This window comes from Panthera onca, chromosome B2 (assembly GCF_046562875.1).
Source record: "Panthera onca isolate mPanOnc1 chromosome B2, mPanOnc1 haplotype 2, whole genome shotgun sequence".
Classification (NCBI taxonomy): domain Eukaryota; kingdom Metazoa; phylum Chordata; class Mammalia; order Carnivora; family Felidae; genus Panthera; species Panthera onca.
This window is the reverse complement of record NC_138343.1, coordinates 31760411-31780841: the sequence shown is the minus strand read 5'-3', so window position 1 is coordinate 31780841 and position 20431 is coordinate 31760411. Positions and strand designations below refer to the sequence as shown.

General features: G+C 44.8%; 2 protein-coding genes across 4 annotated transcripts; both read left to right on the top strand.

Annotated features, from left to right (window-relative positions):
* The first annotated feature begins 831 nt into the window (after nucleotides 1-831).
* Nucleotides 832-4692, top strand: LOC132666308 (HLA class II histocompatibility antigen, DM alpha chain). The gene is made up of 5 exons (XM_060614323.3): nucleotides 832-997; nucleotides 2538-2822; nucleotides 3433-3711; nucleotides 3944-4072; nucleotides 4431-4692. The coding sequence occupies exons 1-5, from the start codon at nucleotides 910-912 to the stop codon at nucleotides 4433-4435; spliced, it is 786 nt and encodes a 261-aa protein (XP_060470306.3). The 5' UTR covers nucleotides 832-909; the 3' UTR covers nucleotides 4436-4692.
* A 9809-nt stretch (nucleotides 4693-14501) lies between these two features.
* On the top strand, nucleotides 14502-19803 carry LOC132666306 (HLA class II histocompatibility antigen, DM beta chain). 3 transcript variants are annotated; one of them, XM_060614320.3, is made up of 6 exons: nucleotides 14504-14795; nucleotides 15472-15753; nucleotides 17017-17301; nucleotides 18761-18877; nucleotides 19037-19072; nucleotides 19443-19803. In XM_060614320.3, the coding sequence occupies exons 1-6, from the start codon at nucleotides 14741-14743 to the stop codon at nucleotides 19457-19459; spliced, it is 792 nt and encodes a 263-aa protein (XP_060470303.3). In that variant the 5' UTR covers nucleotides 14504-14740; the 3' UTR covers nucleotides 19460-19803. The 3 variants fall into 3 exon arrangements, 2 of the variants coding, with proteins under 2 accessions (XP_060470304.3, XP_060470303.3); XR_013555580.2 differs by lacking the exons at nucleotides 19037-19072; nucleotides 19443-19803 and adding an exon at nucleotides 17799-17906 and having other exon boundaries at nucleotides 14502-14795; nucleotides 18761-18868; XM_060614321.3 differs by lacking the exon at nucleotides 19037-19072 and having other exon boundaries at nucleotides 14503-14795.
* Nucleotides 19804-20431: the final 628 nt, after the last annotated feature.

Here is a 20431-nt window from a genome sequence, read left to right as displayed (position 1 = left end):
TTCTTAGAAGGTCTTGATTATGTTCCACCTATTCCTCCATCCTCAAAAAGTTACTACTTTCAAAACGCTTGGCCCATTCTTGATCCCACCACTAGACTTTAAGCTCTTTGAAGGCAGAAATACCCTTTATTTATCTTTGTATTTTTAGCACTGGGCCTAATACCAGCATTTATTAAATTTTTCATGTATTTCTCTTTTTAAAAAATGTTTATTTATTTGTGTGGTGTGTGTGGGGGTGGAGAGACACTGGTGAGGGAGGGGCAGAGAGACAGGGAGAATGAGAATCCCAAGCAGGCTCCATGCTCAGTGCTGAGCGCTACAGGGGACTAGATCTCACCACCATGAGCTCGTGACCCGAGCTGAAATCAAGAGCCAAATGCTCAACTGACTGAGCCACCCAGGCACCTCTCCATGTATTTCTGCAGAATGAATTGGAGCTAATGCCCGAAGAATACCTCTTTGAGAAAAAGGAGGGAAGGCTGGAGGGAGGAGGAGGTGGGGTCTGAAGAGCCCTGGGGGTTTGCTTGAGAGAAGAGGAGCTTCTCCACCACAGCATTCTGCCAGGAGGTGGTGCTGCTCTGAAGAGCCCATTGCTTAGGTTTCTTGGCTGAGGCTGATAGCTTGATGCTAAAGAGGGATCCCCAGCAGGAGGCAGACATTCCTCCATTGTCCTCCCAGTCCAGTTACACACCCCACTCTGCCCTGGTGAAAACACCAAGTCTTCAGGAGGTTGCTGGAACCACGTCTCTCCCCAGCAACTGATGATGTTAAACCCTACGCTTCTGTGATTGGTTTGGCCAAATGACAAGGGCAACTGTGGAAGTAGCTGGCGGAACATGATCTGGGGAAGGAGTCTGGGACCTGGGTCAGCTGGTTGGTAGCTCGTAGCACACTGTGTGGTGTGAAGATATGGATCATGAGCAGAGGCAGGGAGCTGCACTGCTAAGGTTTTTACACCTCCTGTGGCTGCTGCCCCACTCCTGGACCGCCCCTGAAGGTATGACAGTACCTCTCATTTACTTCAGTCCTGACGGGTTAGAGCCTAGGGAGCCACCCAGAGCATTTGAAGTCTTCTTTGCATTTGAAGCCCTGTGCTTTGTAAGTGGTGGGAAGCATTATGGAGTAATGGAAATGATCACAGAGTTGGGAAAGACATCAACTGTGGATGGATGGATGGCAAACAATGTCAGGTGCTTTATATATTTCCACTTAAGACAATCTCTTGAAGCAGAGCTTACAATATCCATTTTACAGATGAAAAAAAAAATGAGACTCAGAGAGTTTAAGTAACTTGTTCAAATTCACACACTTGGAAAGTGGCCGAGCTGGGATTTGATTATTCACTGTTCTATTTAGGCCTCTACTCTGCATTCTGTCATCAACTCACACTGTGATTCTTGAAATTTTCTTAACTTTATTCATCCTTAGTTTCCTTCTCTGTAAAGGATGGGACAGAATGGAAGAATAATCTGGAAGATCCCTCTTACTCTAAATGTCTTTTATTCTAGGTATTAGGTACTGGGTAGAAAGTTTCCTGCTAGTGTGTGTGTGTGTGTGTGTGTGTGTGTGTGTGTTTGTGTGTGTGTGTGTCTAGGAATTCTAGCCGGGGGCCTCCAAGAACAGGGATTATTTTTTGCAGCTCTCCAGTCCTCCAGTTCTGTCACACTGCAGGGGCTGGAGGGTTGAGGGAGGGGTGAGGATGTTTTCAGAGAGGTTTTGTGCTGATGAAGTGGCTGAAGAGAAGTCTGGAGATTGGTTTTTCGGTTTACCATGTTGTCTGGGGGTAGGATGGGGCAGTGTCATCTGTCGCTTGGGGAGGCCATGACCATTCCTTTACCCTCCCCTCGAAGACTAGAGAACCCACCCAGGCCCTTTACAAGTAAATATTGATGGCCTTCTGTGAATTAAACGAAGGTATCTTTTTTGGGAGGATGCATGCCTGTGCCAGGATGCATGGCTTGGTGACCAGAGTGCAGGCTAGATTTCAGCTTCCAATTACTTCCTTGGCCAGATGCCTCTGTGCAGTGTACACAAACACACAACTAACACTGTGACTCTGAATCTGTCATTTAATCAAAAAAATTTTTTTAAATGCTTATTTATTTTTAATAGAGAGTGTGAGTGGGGGAGGGCAGAGAGAGAGGGAGACACAGCATCGGAAGCAGGCTCTGAGCTGTCAGCACAGAGCCCAACATGGGGCTCAAACCCACAAACCATGAGATCATGACCTGAGCTGAAGTTGGAGGCTTAACCAACTGAGCCCCCAGGTGCCCCAAATGAATCTGTCACTTTAGAAAATACACCTATTTTATTTTTTACAACTTTAGACAGTTGTCATTTTTATGGGCAAGGGAAGATTTGGAGAGGTCCTGTAATTTCTTCTTTACCCCCATTGGGAGGGAGAGCCTTAATAAGAGACACAAGAAGGGGTTATACCCCAACCCTACCTCCTCCACCTAAGGCATGCCTTGCTGTTTTCTAAGCTAAAGAGGAGGAGGAGACTCTCACCTCCCTGACTTTCTCTGTCTCCTTTGCAGCTCCTACCCCAGTGTGGCAGGATGAACTGCAAAACCACACGTTCCTGCATACGATGTACTGCCAGGACTGGAGTCCCAACATTGGACTCTCTGAAACTTATGATGGAGACCAGCTTTTCTCCTTCGACTTTTCCCAGAATACCCGAGTGCCTCGCCTACCTGAATTTGCTGACTGGGCTCAGAAGCTTGGAGATACTTCTGCCATTTTATTTGACAAAGCATTCTGCCAGACTATGATCTGGGAAATAGGACCAAAACTTGAAGGGAAAATCCCTGTGTCTAGAGGTCAGGGGTGTCTCTGGGGGCGGGGGTAGGGGCTGCATTCTTAACCTCCTCAACATGTACAGTGAATTATTCCCTTTCACACCAGTTTGCCTATCCAATGCCTTCTGGATCTCCCCTTACCAACTATAGTCTGTACTCTGTTTTTGTTTTGGGGCAAAGGCATGTGCCTAGGACATAGTAGGGGGTCAAAACTATTGAACTTGATGAATGCAAGAGGGACCAATTGATGCCTTCTGAATATTAGAGCTTGTATTGCTATGCTCAGTAGGATGGAAGGGAAGAAAGAAAGTATCTGATGATGTGCCTGTGTTTCAACAAGAAGACAGCATGTGATTAGATGCCTGTGTGAGGTCTAGACAGGAAGTGCCACAGGAAATCAGGGTGGAGGGTCCCAGGGTGGCCTGGGTCTGGCTCTGCCTCTAAGTTCAGGTCTGGGTCTTACCTGGAAGAAGACCTCCTTCAGAGCCCCATCTCCTCCCTCACCTTTCCCCCCAAAGCCCGTCCCCTACTCTGTCTCTGCCCTCCCCTCTGTATGCCACTTCCCTTCCAAACTCAGGGGTACCATCTAAACTAGTTACTTCCTTCCCTCACACCTCAATCCTCCCACCAGGGTTACCTGTTGTTGAGGTGTTCACGCTGAAGCCCCTGGAGTTTGGAAAGCCCAACACGCTGGTCTGTTTTGTCAGTAATCTCTTCCCACCCACGTTGACGGTGAACTGGCAGCATCATTTGGACCCTGTGGAAGGAGTCAGGCCCACTTTTGTGTCAGCTGTGGATGGACTCAGCTTCCAGGCCTTTTCTTACTTAAACTTCACACCAGTACCCTCTGACCTTTACTCCTGCATGGTAACTCATGAGATTGACAGCTACACCGCAATTGCCTTTTGGGGTGAGAAACTTCCTCCTGGAAGCCTGGTTCCTTTTGGGGGCAAAAAATGATGGACCCATGGGAGGGCCTTCTTTCTCCACATGGATCTTGTTTAAATCCATTCTCACTCTGAGCAACCTCAACTTTTCATGCCTCGGTTCCTCCTTTTTCACCCCAGACGCCCAAGTAATTCCCCCGGGTGGGGGCCTCACCAATCAAGTCTCCAGGCTGACACACTCCCCTTTTCCCCTAGTGCCCCATAATGCGCTGCCCTCTGATCTTCTGGAGAATGTGCTGTGTGGTGTGGCCTTTGGCCTGGGTGTGCTGGGCATCATTGTTGGCTTAGTCCTCATCATCTACTTCCGAAAGCCTTGCTCAGGTGGTACGTCGGGGCATCTGGAGTGGGTGGGAGAGCCATGGGAGCCGCATACAGTGCTCTTGTGGGGACATGCCAGAGTCATCTTGTGGTTGGGTGGGGAGGCCTGTATCGGGCACCACGGACATGGGGTCCCGGTTACACACACACACACACACACACACACACACACACACACAGAGTTACAAGTCACAGGCATGACTGAGTGGGAGAGGGGTGATATGGGGAGTTGTAGGAGGGGTGCTTGGAGATGACTTGGGGCCAAAGAGAGATCAACTTCTGTGGGATATGTGGCAGGCAGGGAGGGGCTTTTGGGAAAGGGGGGGTCCCCTGATGGCTTTCCTCCATCTTTCTCTCTCCTCAGATTGATTCTTCCTGACCAGAGTCTGGTGCCAACAGTGTCAACCATGCATGCGGGGGAAGCTCAGGCTTCCCACATCCTGCACAGGATCTCTCCTCCTCAGAGCAGAAGTCCCTGGGATGCCCCTGAGGGACGTGTGGGCATGTACAGGTTTCTCAGCTGGAAGATCTGCTGTCCCGGGGCTTGCACCCAGGGGAACCCAGAGTGGCTTTGCTGTCACGGCCACATTCCTTCCCACTTCAGGGCAATAAATCTTATTTCTTAATACTGAGTGGGTTGTCATTTCAAATTCAACATGCCTTAATGTAAACACAGCTTGCCCTCATTAGGGAGGGGAATGGGAAAACCCCTAACTCCTCAGCCAACTCCTGTTCCCTGGTCTCAGCACCGTACGATGGCTTTTACTCCTATCAGTTTGTGTGAAATATGTGACAAATGAAGGCAGAGCTACTTTCTGATAATCTGCTCACAAAATAGTGGAGAAAGCTGATTGCGGATTTTTTTCTTTTTCATTTTACTGTTTATGAAAATGCTTATGGCTAGTATTGGCTGTCTTGAGAAATATGTAACTCCCTTCAACCCTTCACCATAGCTGGGAAAACAGGAGCTCAGGAGTGGGAAAAATCAGTTTTTAAATGCTATTCTAATTCAGTTGTGTCGGTTCTGTGAAAACAGTATATTCAGGCTCCTGAAGTGAAGTATGAACAGCTAGCTTGGAAGGGCCCGCAACTCATGTGTCCCTCCAACGATTGTTCTTTGGCCTGAGTGGATCATCCAAGGAGAACTGTGGTAGTGCTGCCCTGAGCAGGTAGTGGGGGCGAGGGACACGTGACTACTGGTGGTAAATTCCTTTGCATATGCTTTCTTACTGTCATAAGACTTTGCATCTTGCTTTCCTTAGGGTCTGGGAGTTGCTTTGGACGAGGGGGTGGCATGAAAGTCAAGAGTGAAATTACTTTGGTATTGGTGAGAGAGTCTCTTCTTCACATTGTACCAGCATCTAATCTAGGGGAAAATATCCAATTCCCAGGAGTTGGCACCTCCTCTAAATCATCTCATTTCTTTCTTTTCTTTTTTCCTTTTTTTTAACAAAAGTTTATTTATTTATTTTGAGAGAGTGTGTGTATGAGTAGGGGAGGGTCAGGGAGAGAGGGAGAGAGAGAGAATCTCAAGCAGGCTCAGTGCTGTCAGCACAGAGCTTGACAAGGGGCTCGAACTAACAAACCGTGAGATCATGACCTGAGCTGAAATCAAGAGTTGGACGCTTAACTGACTGAGCCACCCAGGCGTCCCTAAACCATCTCACTTCTTTAAAAAATTTTTAAAAATGTTTATTTTATTTTTGAGAGAGAGAGAGAGAGAGAGAGAGAGAAACAGAGTGAGCAGAAGAGAGGCAGAGAGAGAGAGGGAGACACAGAATCTGAAGCAGGCTCCAAGCTCCCAGCATAGAGACCTACGTGGGGCTCAAACCCATGAACCATGAGAATGTGACCTGAGCCGGAGTCAGATGCTCAACCAACTGAGCCACCCAGGTGCCCCTAAACCATCTCATTTCTTTTTTTTTTAACGTTTATTTATTTTTGAGACAGAGAGAGACAGAGCATGAACGGGGGAGGGTCAGAGAGAGGGAGACACAGAATCTGAAACAGGCTCCAGGCTCTGAGCTGTCAGCACAGAGCCCGACGTGGGGCTCGAACTCATGGAGCACAAGATCATGACCTGAGCCGAAGTCAGCCGCTTAACCGACTGAGCCACCAAGCTGCCCCTAAACCATCTCATTTCTAACAGCAGCATGCTTTCTGCTCAAGAGTATGCTCTCAGGAATCAGACTGCTGGGGATTCATTTGTGACTGTCAAAATTTTAGCTGTGGGCCCTTGGGCAGATTACTTAACCTTTCTGTGCCTTGATATTATTTTCTGTAAAAGAGTAAGGAAAACAATGGTGTCCACCTTAACTGTGTTGTGAAGTTAATATCTGTAGAATGCAGTGTTTAGCACGTGGAAAAGTTACTCAATAATTGAGCAAGGATTTCCACAGGGGAACTCTGCAGCATCATTGACTTCTTTCTTTTTTCTGGAACTGACAACCAAGTATTGTATTTTCTCCCTTTGAGATATTTCCCTTTTTCTTTTTCTTTTCTCTTTACCATTCTACATCTGTCTCTTATTACTTTGAAGTTCTTCCTGGTTTCTACTTTCCAACTATCCAGAAGTTTCTTGCCAGTCAAGTCTCCAAACTGCTTTCATTGTGCTGTGTGACCTTAGACAAGTCACCTCCCCTCTCCGGACCTCAAATTCCTCATCTGTGAAGTGATGGGCTCGTGTTAGATGCTGTCTGATCAAACATTTTATGATACTGTCACTTGCAATCCTTGAGAAGCATTGAAGAGCCTCTCAGGTGTCCCCTTCCCAGCAGTAATCCTGTCCAGTTTCATGGCTCTTTCTTGACAGTATCGTGTCACCTTAGGGCACTTGTCCAGGCTTTTCCTCTCACCGGAATACCTTCTTCATTCTGCTTCCCTTGTTCCTATTTTAACCAACGCTATGGATCCAATCCATGTTCACTCCTTCTGTGAACCTATCCCTAATCCTGCAGGCTTTTTTTTGTTTTGTTTTGTTTTAAAGTTTATTTACTAATCTCCACACCCAGCGTGGGTCTTGAACACGAGATCCCGGGATCAGGCTTCCGTCTCAGTCACATGCTCTTCCCACTGTGTCAGCCTGGCAACCCTCCTCCACCCTTAATTGATCTTCACTGAGCTTCTCTAAAACTTAACACACTTCACCACAGACTTTGCTCTCAAGGATACGCTGCCTTGTTTCATACGTTAATTTTTTTCACCCAACTAGTTGGTAATTTATATAATTCAGGGATTATAAACAGTTTATCCTTCCATCAATGTAGCAAGGTGGTTCTCATTTTCCTTTATCATCACTAACACTTGAAATTACGAGACTTTCAAATGTTGGCAATAGGGTGGATGTAAAGTGGTATTTCCTTTTAATTTGCCTTTCTCGTGTTACTACTGAAGTTGGTCATCTTTTCATAGGTTTCTCTCTGTGAATTGCTGATTCATATCTTTTGTCTATTTTTAAAATTGCATTGTCTTCTTGTGAATTTGTGGGGATTTCTTATATAGTCTATGTAATAATTTTACGTCAGTATAAATATTGCAATGCTTTCTTCTAGTTTGCTGCTCTTCAGTTAAATTCGTATATATTCTTTCCCTGAATAGAATTATTTAATTTTGACAGTCAGAACCCTCATGGTTTGTGTTTTGTGATCTTAAGAAATTCTTTCCAACCCCAAGGCAGTAAAGTCACAATTTTCACTGGAATGTAAAGTGATAAAATGATACTCAGTTTTCTTGATTGGAATATTTTAGAAGTTTTTTGACCAATTTCAATATATAAAGTTTGAGGGATATAAAAGTTATAGGGAAATAGTCAAATGTCTGCTAGCTACCTTTATTTAGTTACTAACTCACAAAATTAAAATAACATGTTTTATAACATGATATATTAATGTGGGGATATTAACTGTTTCCATTCACATTTTATTTATTTATTTATTTATTTATTTATTTATTTATTTATTTAAATTTACATCCAAGTTGGTTAGCACATAGTGCAACAATGACTTCAGGAGTAGATTCCTTAATGTCCCTTACCCATTTAGCCCATCCCCCCTCCCACAACCCCTCCAGTAACCCTTTGTTTGTTTTCCACATTTAAGAGTCTCTTCTGTTTTGTCCCCCTCCCTGTTTTTATATTATTTTTGCTTCCCTTCCCTTATGTTCATCTGTTTTGTCTCTTAAAGTCCTCATATGAGTGAAGTCATATGATATTTTTTTTTTCTCTGACTAATTTCTTTTTTTTTTAATTATTTTTTTAACGTTTATTTATTTTTTTATTTTTGAGACAGAGAGAGACAGAGCATGCATGGGGGAGGGTCAGAGAGAGAGGGGGAGACACAGAATCGGAAACAGACTCCAGGCTCTGAGCGGTCAGCACAGTCGGGCTCAAAATCATGGACCGCGAGATCATGACCTGAGCCGAAATCAGACGCTTCACCGACTGAGCCACCCAGGTGCCCCTCTGACTGACTAATTTCACTTAGCATAATACCCTCTAGGTCCATCCATGTAGTTGCAAATGGCAAGATTTCATTCTTTTTGATTGCCGAGTAATACTCCATTGTATATACATACCACATCGTCTTTATCCATTCATCTGTGGATGGAAATTTGGGCTCTTTCCATACTTTGGCTATTGTTGATAGTGCTGCTATAACCTTTGGGGTGCATGTGCCCCTTCAAAACAGCACACCTGTATCCCTTGGATAAATACCTAGTAGTGCAATTGCTGGGTCATAGGGTAGTTCTATTTTTAATTTTTTAGGGACCTCTGTACTGTTTTCCAGAATGGCTGCACCAGTTTGCATTCCCGCCAGCAGTGCAAAAGTGATCCTCTCTTTCTGCATCCTCGCCAACATCTGTTGTTGCCTGAGTTGTTAATGTTTCTGACAGGTGTGAGGTGGTATCTCAATGTGGTTTTGATTTGTATTTCCTTGATGATGAGTGATGTTGAGCATTTTTTCATGTGTCGGTTGGCCATCTGGATGTCTTCTTTGGAGAAGTGTTTATTCATGTCTTTTGCAATTTCTTCACTAGATTATTTGTTTTTTGGGTGTTGAGTTTGATAAGTTCTTTATACATTTTGGATACTAACCCTTTATCTAATGTGTCATTTGCAAATATCTTCTCCCATTCTGTCGGTTGCCTTTTAGTTTTGCTGATTGTTTCCTTCACTGTGCAAAAGCTTTTTATTTTGATGAGGTCCCAATAGTTCATTTTTGCTTTTGTTTCCCTTACCTCCAGAGACGTGTTGAGTAGAAAGTTGCTGCAGCCATCATTAACATTTTATAAAACAATTTTAAATTTATTTTTAATGTATTTTTTGATTATGTGAATGACTTCCAAATTCTTTTGTTTATTTTAAAAAATGATCTATTTAAACTAAAATAGACATCAAAAACATTTCATTAATTTCTTCCTCCAATCTCTCAACCACCAATCTGTTCTCTGTGTCTATGAATACTTTTTTTATTTTTATGTTTTACTTTTTTAGATTCCACATATAAGAGAGATTATATGTTATCTTTCTTTCTCTGTCTGACTTATTTCACTTTGCATAATGCCCTTGGGATCTATTCATGTTGCCACAAATGGAAAGGTTTCCTTTTTTTTTTTAATAGCTGAATAATATTAACATTTCATTGTACACACACACACACACACACACACCCCAACCACAATTTCTTTTTTTTTTTTTTTTTTTTAATTTTTTTTTTTTTAACGTTTATTTATTTTTGGGACAGAGAGAGACAGAGCATGAACGGGGGAGGGGCAGAGAGAGAGGGAGACACAGAATCGGAAGCAGGCTCCAGGCTCTGAGCCATCAGCCCAGAGCCCGACGCGGGGCTCGAACTCACAAACCGCGAGATCATGACCTGAGCTGAAGTTAGACGCTTAACCGACTGAGCCACCCAGGCGCCCCCCAACCACAATTTCTTTATCCATCCAGCCATTAATAGACACTTGGGTTTTTTCCATGCCTTGGCTATTGTAAACAATGCTGAATCAACATGGGGTGCATATATCTTTTTGAGTTAGTGTTTTCATTTTCTTTGGATAAATACTCAAAAGTGGAGTTGGTGGATCAAATGGTAGTTCTATTTTTAACTTTTTGAGCAACCTCTACACTGGTGATGCACTGCTGGCAGGACAGTAAATTGGTGTAGCCACTGTTGAAAACAGTATGGAGGCCCTTGTATTTATTAACCTCATTTTGGGATAATGTATCTTCTCCAAACAGCTTTGAAAGAGTGGCCATAATTTGAAAACAAAAGAACCTAAGGACTTGTGTATAAAGTAATTCCCTTTTACCTGATGAGTAATTTTGGGTAGAAAAACTTGCCTTATATTTATCTGGCCATGTATGAATTTCACTATGCTTTCTTCTATTAGTGTTATTGTTTTCCTTTAACATTTATATCTTTACTGATCTGGAATTTTTCTATATGATGTGAATAAGGATACAACTTTCTTTTCCTCCAAAGAGTAAATTGATCTTCTTAATATCATTTACTAAACATTCTATTTATTCCCAGGGATTTTATTCCAAGTTTCCCTATGTTCATGGATTTGTCTCTGAATTATTTGGTCCACTGGTTTGTCAGTTCCTATGTCAGTATCATATTGTTTTAATTATTATGGCTTTTCATATGTCTTAATATTTGGCAGGGCTGTTTTCCATTTCTTTATAACTTCACCTCTCTAAAAACCCCATTTTGCTCTTCTTTACTAAAATTGTCTAAGATGCTCATGGGTTTGATTTCCGTGTACTTTTAGAATCACTTTATCAAATTCTCCCCAAATCCTGCTATGATTTGGTTAGGACAGCATTTAGGTTAGTGATATGGGGAGAAATTGGCTTCTTCATTAAATTAGGATGCCCCATCTGTGAATATGTCTTTTCATTTTCTGAGGTGTTCATATGGATCTTAATAAAGTTTTCCCTTTTATCCATAAAGTTCTTATAGTAACATTTTTCAGGAGCTGTGGTGACAAATGACATAGAATATCCCCTAGCTGTTCAAGTAATTTGGCCGCAGGATGAAAAGATGATGGGCTAGGTACAGCAACAGTAACCCCAAGGTTAGGGTCTGGAGCAGTGAATTTAAGGTAGAAGATGGAGTAGGAGGGCAGAGGTGAGGTGGGGCTGGGTAGAGGCGAGGTTGGACAGACTGGGAAGTAATATTAGCAATCCTGGCAGGGTGCAGGTGTGTGTAGTTTTGAGAAGACATTGAAAGACGTCACAAATGTGGTCTCATGCTTTTGGTTTTCTATTGCAAATGATTGGTGGGTTGCGCAATTTTTGAGTTTATAAAATTGAGGCTTGAGTTAAAACATCTGTCCAGAAGAGGAACCTGAGAGCTTACAGGGAGCAACATAAGGAAGTACCAAGATGTGATTTATTATTATGGTCATACTCTCAGGAACAGCGTGAGACCACATTTGTGACTTCCTTCAGTGTGTGATGACAGCGATGTTATTGTGGTCTGTTTTTGTTTTAGCCAGGTCGGGCTCCTGATAGACCCCCAACAGCACCTCATAACATTACCAAACTTGTGGAGTTATATGCCAGGACTGTGGTGCCAACTGCCTTGCTCTTCTGAACATGACTCCAGACCAGTATTCAGTGCTCACCTCCAGGCGTCCTCAGATGGGGAGGACTCCCTGTCCACCATGCCCTCAATGATTTCTCTTTGAAGTACAATGGCCTTATTGCTTACTTGATTTAACATAAATTCTTCTCTTTACAGATGTTTGTTCTCACTCCCCAACTGACCTAAAATCAAATGACATGGGGGCTGAATCCTTATCTTCTAGCTGGGCATTGCCTGTAGTAGTCTGCACGGAAATGCTGTGGTCAGTCTACTTGTGGTGCATGGTGGCCAGCCTAGAGGGAGAGGCAGTGTGGAAGGAGAGGACTTGTGCTCTGGGCTTGGGTAGTGGCAGTAAAAAAAGGGACAGCATGTGGGTATGTGGCTGTGGCTCCCTCACTCCTTCAGTCCTGGTGCTACAGAAATAGTTATACAATCACAATGGACAGTGCACTTAAAATGTTCTTTTGGGTTGATGGGAGGTGGGGGACACAGCTCTATGTAAAATTAGGAGGGGAGGGGAAGGAAGAAGCCTCTTCGCTGAGCACAGGTCTCTGGGTTTTCTGTCCTGCTTTAGTCTAAAAAGCACCTTCAGTCTTCTCATTAATAGAGAAGTGAAATTTTCTGCATTTCCTGCTGCTGCCTCACGGGGGGTTTCACGTCTCCTTTGGCTGCCAGAGTACAGGCCTAGACACGAGAGGGAACTCCGTGGGGCGGGGGGCTCAGCACGCTGGCGGCCACCACCCCTGCACAGGCACGTGACCACACCGCCACCGTTCCTGTGCCCAGGCAGGCTTTGTAGACATTGAAGAGGATCCCAAGCCCTGGTGCCTACAAGGTTAGGCTCACTACCTACGTAGGGGAAAGGGGAAGGATGTAAAGGGGAAGTGTGTGTGTGTGTGTGTGTGTGTGTGTGGCAGAGAGTTTACAGTTTTGAAACTGTCAAAAGAGAAAGCAAGGAGGGGCACCTGTGTGGCTTAGTCCTTTAAGTGTCCGACTTTGGCTCAGGTCCTGATTTCATGGTCCGTGAGTTCAAGCCCCGCGTTGGGCTCTGTGCTGACAGCTCAGAGCCTGGAGGCTCATTTAGATTCTGTCTCTCCTTCGCTCTCTGCCCCTCCCCCACTCATGCTCTGTCTCTGTCTCAAAAATAAATAAACATTAAAAAAATTTAAAAAAAAGAAAGCAAGGAGACACAGGTTCTAAGAACAGAAGGAGAACAGGGAAGCTAAGACTTGGATGGATGGATTGGTTCTTCCCTTTATCTTTTTTTCAACAGAGGCCGCCACTAGCTACCTTTCTGTGGGTCATCTCAGCCCCAGGATGTAGTGAGGGTGCAGACAGGCTCGTGTGTGCACGTGTGCACCTGTGTCTATGTTTGTGTATATGATGTGTGTGCGCGTGCGCGCGCACGTGTGTGTGTGTGTGTGTGTGTATGTGTGTGTGTACCTCTAGATCTTGGGTGTGAATATTTGGATCTGTTTTCAAAACTGTAAAATGAGGACACTTAACAGGTCTTTTAAGATTATATGAGATACCATGGAAAGGGCCTACCTGGTATAGTATCTGTTTCAAAGCAGAAGATCAACAAATTTTGGATTTACTGCCCGATTTTCTGCCCATTCCAGCTCACCTGATGGCCCATTAGAGGAGGTAGAGTATAGAAGCATCTTATAATCAGGGTGGGGTTGAGAGTAAGGGTGGCTGGGAAACATGGGCAGAACTTCAATTAATCTCAACTCATTACATGAAACAAGTCTTTTGTTTCTAATATTCATCTTTGTCTTCACTTTTGGCACATGCTTCTTTTTTCTTCACAAATATCGATAGATAAGTGTGGTGTCAAGGGGCTGTCTCTTAATCCTCTCTCATTTAGCTCATTACTAAATCAAGTCCAAGAGCTTGCAGAAACTCAGAGGTGAAGAGACACAGCCCTGAAGCCTGATGGGGAGCAGAGAGAAGCTAATTTAGGGTTTTAAATTGTGATGGAAAAAGCCACCAATTGCATAGTTCACAGTGGGTTAGGAGCACGAATTGAAATTTAAAATCTGTCTTTTCCTGGGGAAGAAGAGGAGAGAAGCTTTATTATATTTTTCTAGTGGCTTCATAATGCAGGGACCTGCTTGGGGATAGGTAGGACCAGAGGGAGAAAAATACATGAGAAGTTGCATTTGGGGGAGGCAGGTGAGCTTTGGGAACTGGTCCACCACCAGCTGTTTATCAAGGGTTAAGGGAGTTGTCCTGCAGTCTGCCCAGAGATGGCTCAGAGTGGTGGAGGAGAGGATTTCCTGGCTCCAAAAAGCAGAAAAGATGAGAGGAAGCTTTGCTGGCTAGAACAAAAGAAGCAATGGAATCCCAGGGAGGGATTTTCCAGGCTCTGTCTCTGACCTCTAAGGTGGAACTGTCTTGGTTTGATGCCAGATAACGCTGCACTCTTCCTGTGCCTCCTTCCTCACAGCAGCCACTTGCTCTAGAAGGGCCTTCCATCATCCCATCTCCATCTCCAAATGACGGGACAGACTGAGGGTTTGTAACATCTTTCTAAGAAACCTCCCTCTAAGGGACATGAGAAGTTATCTAGTGCCAGTCTTTTGGAAGGATTTTGAAAGGAAACTGTTAAACCAATGGGCACTCCAGGCTACATATGTTTTGGGAATATTGGGATTATTCTCTCCACTGATCTAGGGAAATCTACCTACAGACTGGTCTTTCCCACCGGCAAAGAGTTAAAAGATGGAATGGTTTAAAGCCTAGGGCAGGATAAGATTTACCTGGTAACTGATGATGCTAGGCTGAAGCACTGAGCCATTTGTCTCTACGTTTGTCCCCGCCTACTTCACCGATCTGACAACTCTTAGTTTGAAACTCTGACTTAGAAGAGCTGGTAGGAACAGGTTTAGTATCTAGGGGCTGGGTGACTCCAAATCACTAATTTAGTGGGGATCAAGGAACTGGGGCAATACTGTATTCCACGCAGGATCTGGAGATCATCTATCCAGGCTGGGGCTTCTGGAGCAGGCGAGGACCCAGGGCCCCTGGAAGAACTGGTCCAGGGGACTGAATTCCCAGTGTGTTCCTAGAGCAGAGCATGAACACACTCCTGCCATTGCTGCTAGGCCTCAGCCTGGGCTCCACCAGAGCAGGTAAGGACATTCTTTCTTGGGACCTTCCTTTCCTCTGCTCCTTTCCTCTCCTCCTTTCCTCTGCAAGGGGGTTCATTTGGATTTGGACACCCCAGGCTACAGTTTGTCTCCCTGGTATATACTCTGATAGCACTTTGTCCTTTTGTATCTTTATGACAATTTTAAAATAATTTAGCTGTATAATTATTTGTGTAACATAGATCTCTTACTGGAATGTAGGCAAGGGCAACATCTGTCTTGTTTCCTGCTGCATTCTCAGCTGCTAGCACAGTGGCACATAATATGTGTGTATGCTTCATAAATATATATGGAGTTAATATTTAATAAAATATCCAGCATACAACAAAGATGACTCTTTCCCTTGACCCTTTTCTCACTCAATAATTTGCCTCACTGAAAGTCTTGTCCTGGGTAAATTGTTGCATTTAAACTTGCAAATAATTTTGGGCAATTCCTGTTTCCGTACTTAGTCTCATATAAAGAGGAAATGGCATCTAAAATCTTCTCTGCTACTACCCTCTATTCCCTTACTCAGTGCTCTCAGACACTCCAGTCAGGAGCTTGGTCTGTAGCTGCTGCCTGAGGTGGGAAAGCTACGCCCCACTCACAGGATGAAACTGGAGTTGGGGCTCCCTGAAGACGTCTCTGAGCTGCTCCCCTTCTCTGGCTTCTGTAGGTGGCTTTTTAGCCCATGTGGAAAGCACCTGTCTGTTGGATGATGATGGGACTCCAAAGGATTTCACATATTGTGTCTCCTTCAACAAGGATTTGCTGACCTGCTGGGATCCCCAAACATCCAAAATGGTCCCTTGTGAATTTGGGGTACTGAGTGTCTTGGCAAATTACTTCTCAGATTACCTCAACCAACAGGAAAGCCTACTCCGGCGCTTGTCTAATGGGCTCCAGGACTGTGCCACACATACCCAGTCCTTCTGGGGATCACTGACCCACAGGACACGTAAGAAGAGAGGGGTGTAAAGGGGCTATTTTAAGAAGCACAATTAGGAGGGGGGAGTCCAGGGAGTATCCCTCTGTAGGCAAGGGGTTTGAGATTTGGGCAGGAAAGAAGCAGAAAATGTGTGGACCTGAAATGTAGAAAGAGTGAGTGTTGACCTTCAAAGGGTTGTTGATGGGAGTGGAGCAGAGATAAAGAAGGGGAGGTGATGTTTGAGCCAATGGGGAGCTATTGAGGAGAAAGTAAACATGCTTTCCTCCAATGCAGGGCATCTCAAAGATGCAGAGCCAAGTTCAGCCAGGAGCGTGTCAGAACAACCAGAATGCCTTTTCCCAAAATGCGCATGCCTCTTTATGCTAGGTTCTGATGTTCTAGGTCTGGGATGGGCCTGGTCATGGGGATATTTAGAAAGCCTCCCAGAGGATTTCAATATGCTTTCTTGCCCCAAAGCCCTTGCCCTGAGAATGACTTGAGATTGGTAAAAGAAAATATGAAGATCTTCATAGGAGAGAGTAATATGTCTTAACATGTGATCTCTGGACCACTTTTCTCAGAATTGCCTGGGGAAGGTGCTTGTTAAAAATACAAACCCTTGAGGGCCACTACACATCCTCTCAGTGAAAATATCTGAGGATGCAACCTAGGGAATCTGAGTTTTAACAGTTTCTTGGGTATTTATTTAAGATTTTGTTTGAAAAGCACCAAGGTAGAGGCAAGCAGGGGAGTTGCCTAGGACAACAAACTAGTAGAGAATGGCAATATTAGTAATCTCATTAATTTGTACTAGACTAATCCAAATTTAAGAGAATTAGATGCGAGTTAGGCTTGTTTCCTTAAACTCTCCAAGGAAATATGTTGCTTGATTTAGCCACTTAATTTGTTAAATGAGATTTGAGGGCAGACATCTTTTCCTACCTTTACAAACCCCAACTTACAACTCTCGACAACAGTTAGCTTATATGCTTGAAATAAATACGACAACTTCTGAGACAGCTTGCAGTCCAGATCTGGCTTCTACTCAATGTGATCAAATGTAATTTTGGAGGAGGAAGGAAAGGAAGGGGCAGTGAAGGAATGGGAGAAGAGAAAGAGCAAAGCAGGAGGAAATTCTAACTCCTCATTTTCAAAGGGATATGTGGTGACATGGAGTGGGGGCGGGGAGGGCAGGTTGGCAAAACCACGAAGAATTGAAGTAGGAAAGAAACCAGGTTGGAGAAGAAGCCAGTCTGTGGCCCTCTTTCACGACCACATTTTCCTCCTATGCAGGGCCACCAACTGTGCAGGTAGCCAAAACCACTCCTTTTAACACGAAGGAGAGTGTGATGCTGGCCTGCTACGTGTGGGGCTTCTATCCAGCTGATGTGAATATCTCATGGAGGAAGAATGGGCAGCCTGTCCTCCCTCACAGAAGTGCCCCTAAGATGGCTCAGCCCAATGGAGACTGGACGTATCAGACCGTCTCTCATTTAGCCACAACTCCCTCTTTCGGGGACACCTACACCTGCGTGGTGGATCACATCGGGGCTCTTGAGCCCATCTGCGAGGACTGGAGTAAGTGCATGGCGGGTGAGAGGAATTAGGGTTGAAGCAGAGAGCTATTGTGAGTGGATGGTTGAAAAAGGAAGAGCAACATTTTGGCACAGGGAGTGACATGTGGACGGGTCCATGGTATATGGCAGGGAAGGGAGATGCTATGAATGAGGAGCGAGTCTGGAGGAACTGGTGGAGGACTGATGGCCAGAGATGGAGCAATGGGAGACAGGAATGGAAAGAGTGACTGTAGTTGTCGCCATGGTGGTATGGTTGATGTTGTGGTGCATATGTCTGAGGGTGGGAGGGAACAGCGTGACTGTCCTGAAAAAGAGGATGTGGATTTGGTAACCATGTTTTCAGGACCCCAAATCGTGATGCAATATTTTAGGATCCTCAAATTTCAACTATTCTGTTGTCGGGTCAGGAATGGGAATTGAGGAAATAAAAAAGGTTTCAGGAGAAAGAGAAATTTCTGTTGGTGTGGGGGGAGTACTGAATTTGGGCTGCTCTGACAGGGAAGAAAAAGCCATGGCTGGCAGGCACTTTGGTTTACATGCTTGGGGCCTAATGAACAGGAACCAATCGCCACTGGATTGCAAGCCCAGGATTGGAAGTAGTTAAAGGTACCAAGAGATTTGGTATACAGATTTGGGGAAAGAGAAGAGGAAGAAATGAGGAAGAGGAAGAGGAAGGGTATCTACAAAGGGCCAGGGAACAGAGTCCCAGACTGGCTGCTGAGACTGGGTTCCCCCTTTGGGGAGTGCTGTCTTGCTGGGCAGCTGAGAAGGGCATGAGGAGCAGAGAGAAGAACCCACAGGCACACCTCAGCTCTCCTGGGAAAGTCTCCTTCCTAACATGCACCTGAGTTTCCTTTGGCGATGGAATGTTCATTCTAGCATGGGGAAGGAAACTGGGTGTGATGAGATTCAGAGTATGATGGGTTCCAGGAGGCAGGAGCTACGGAGTGGGATGGAGACATGTTCTGGAAATCTGGATGTGGACAGGAGGAGACACATCGGTATCAGATAACTCATGGAATGGGATCATTGAGAGTTAACAAAGGTGGAAAGACATTTTAATAGACAAATACTCAGGTAGAACACATAAGGGAGTAAACGTTGTCACCATGGGGTAAATGGAGAAGGGACTGAGGAATCCTTTATTCTTTGGTGAGAGGGCCTGTGGGGGTGAAGGAAGGAAAAAAGATGCCTTGAGAGGTCCCACTGTATTAGAGAGGACCGAGTAGCTAGAGTGATAACTCTGGCGACAGGGGTCCCCCAGGGCTACTCTAGGAGTGGAGAGCTACAGGATGGGGGTTTTGAGGAAGGTCTGTTTCCTTGGGAGTAGGTTGGTGTGAGCTAGATCCTTGGCATTGGGATAAAGCACCTTTGAACCTGCTAGGTACAGGTCGCACTAAATTAAGTTTGCTCTGGGAATGAGCGACAGATTGGTTCTAGTAAGTTTCTATTTTTTGCAGCACCTGGGCTGTCCCCGATGCAGACACTGAAGGTTTCGGTGGCTGCAGTGACTCTGGGCCTGGGCCTCATCATTTTGTCTCTTGGTTTGCTCAGCTGGCGGAAAGCTAGCTCCTCTGGTGAGTGCTGCACCTAATCTCCTGTTGCCAGTCTTGCTCCCAATTTCTGCTCACTCTCTGTTTGTGACTGGTCCTCCCATTGCTACCCCATTTGCTGTGAGTATTGCCAGAGACTTTTATCCACAGACTGACCTCTAATCAGATATTTCCTTCTCCTAGGCTACATTTTCCTCCCTGGGTCCATTTATCCAGAAGGTAACATCTCTATTGGTCTGTTTGCCTACTGGTCCTTTGGAGGGGTGAGAGTTCACTGGGCTCAGCTTTTGGGCTCAGCTAATGGTGCTTATCATAGGGTTGAAATTCCACCAGCATGTTGCCAAGAGCATAATTTAAACTGCCATTGTTAGGATTGGGAACAGGAAAGAGGAATGCCTACACCCCTGTCTTCTATCCAGTGGAGCATCTATGGGGACATGACTGAAAGTGGCTTTGTGGTATTAGTCCTTGGTGATCTAGAATTTTCAGTATCACTGTATTATGGGCTCTGGCATGGATGGTTATAGAGACCGATGATGGGGTCAAGTTGGTTTAAAGTCTTATTATGTCCTTTTTATTTCTTCTGCAGGTCAACACATCTCCTAGGGGCAGGGTCCTACAACTTCCACTCCAAGGGAGGAGGAGATTCAAACTCTTAGTGATGCTGCTGTGTCCCCTCAACATCCTCAGACCCTCCAAATTTTCTTGGATCCTGTGGTTTCTCCACCCAGATCTTTGAACTTCCCACCCCACCCCATGTAAACCTTAGTGAGTTGGGGGAACTCGTTCCTGGGAATATTCTGTAACCAAGTTAACATCCAAGGCTATGTTTCTGGGGCAAATGTAGTCTGGGGAGGAAGGTTAAAGGCCCTTGTGGGGCCCACACTGTGCCATGGGGGCCAGTGAGTCGCTGGTGATCATGTCTGAGGAATAAACTCTGGTGGAAATAAGGTTTTTCTATGCTTTTTCCTGAGGCCCTGGGGAGGCACCACAAGCAGAGTTATGGATTGGGTGAATTCTTTCCTATTTGAGTGGAGGAGTCAGTGCCTCCTTCTAATTATTCCCTTTAGACATAACAGAATGGGGGCAGTTTTCTAATACATAATTCATAAGAAGAAATTAAACCGTGGTTGGATGGAGTCACAGAATAAGGGACAGGCAGGGAATTGACAGTTGACTGACCTCATAAGGGATCTTAGGAGGATTGAATGACTTCATACTTGCAGACGGCTAAGAACATTGCTGGCACATGCTGAGCCCATAGTAGTGATGTTAGTTATTACCTGTTACTCACCTTTCTGGCCCAAGCATTGTATCAAGTGCTTTACATGCATTATTTCATTTTGTCCTCATCACAACCCCGATGCAGATCCTCAGATAGGACTTGGGGCAGAGTTCAACTCCAGATGGGAGTTCTGGGCAGTTATTTCTTCCATACCCTAAGCAGGGAAGGGCCCATAGCTCAAGTACTTATTTAGGTTCTGGGCTAAGTGCTTTGTGTTTTTATCTCATTAATTTCTCACAATAACCCTAGAAGGAAAAGATTGTCTCCTTCTGTGTCACAGATGAAGAAAGCAA

Excerpts from the sequence above, each read along its gene's own strand:
- LOC132666306 (XM_060614320.3), top strand. The coding sequence starts at position 14,741 with ATGAACACACTCCTGCCATTGCTGCTAGGCCTCAGCCTGGGCTCCACC. Across the intron at positions 15,754-17,016 it reads ATCACTGACCCACAGGACAC|GGCCACCAACTGTGCAGGTA; the intron begins GTAAGAAGAGAG and ends CCTCCTATGCAG. Across the intron at positions 18,878-19,036 it reads GCGGAAAGCTAGCTCCTCTG|GCTACATTTTCCTCCCTGGG; the intron begins GTGAGTGCTGCA and ends TCCTTCTCCTAG.
- LOC132666308 (XM_060614323.3), top strand. The coding sequence starts at position 910 with ATGGATCATGAGCAGAGGCAGGGAGCTGCACTGCTAAGGTTTTTACAC. Across the intron at positions 2,823-3,432 it reads GAAAATCCCTGTGTCTAGAG|GGTTACCTGTTGTTGAGGTG; the intron begins GTCAGGGGTGTC and ends TCCTCCCACCAG. Across the intron at positions 3,712-3,943 it reads CACCGCAATTGCCTTTTGGG|TGCCCCATAATGCGCTGCCC; the intron begins GTGAGAAACTTC and ends CTTTTCCCCTAG.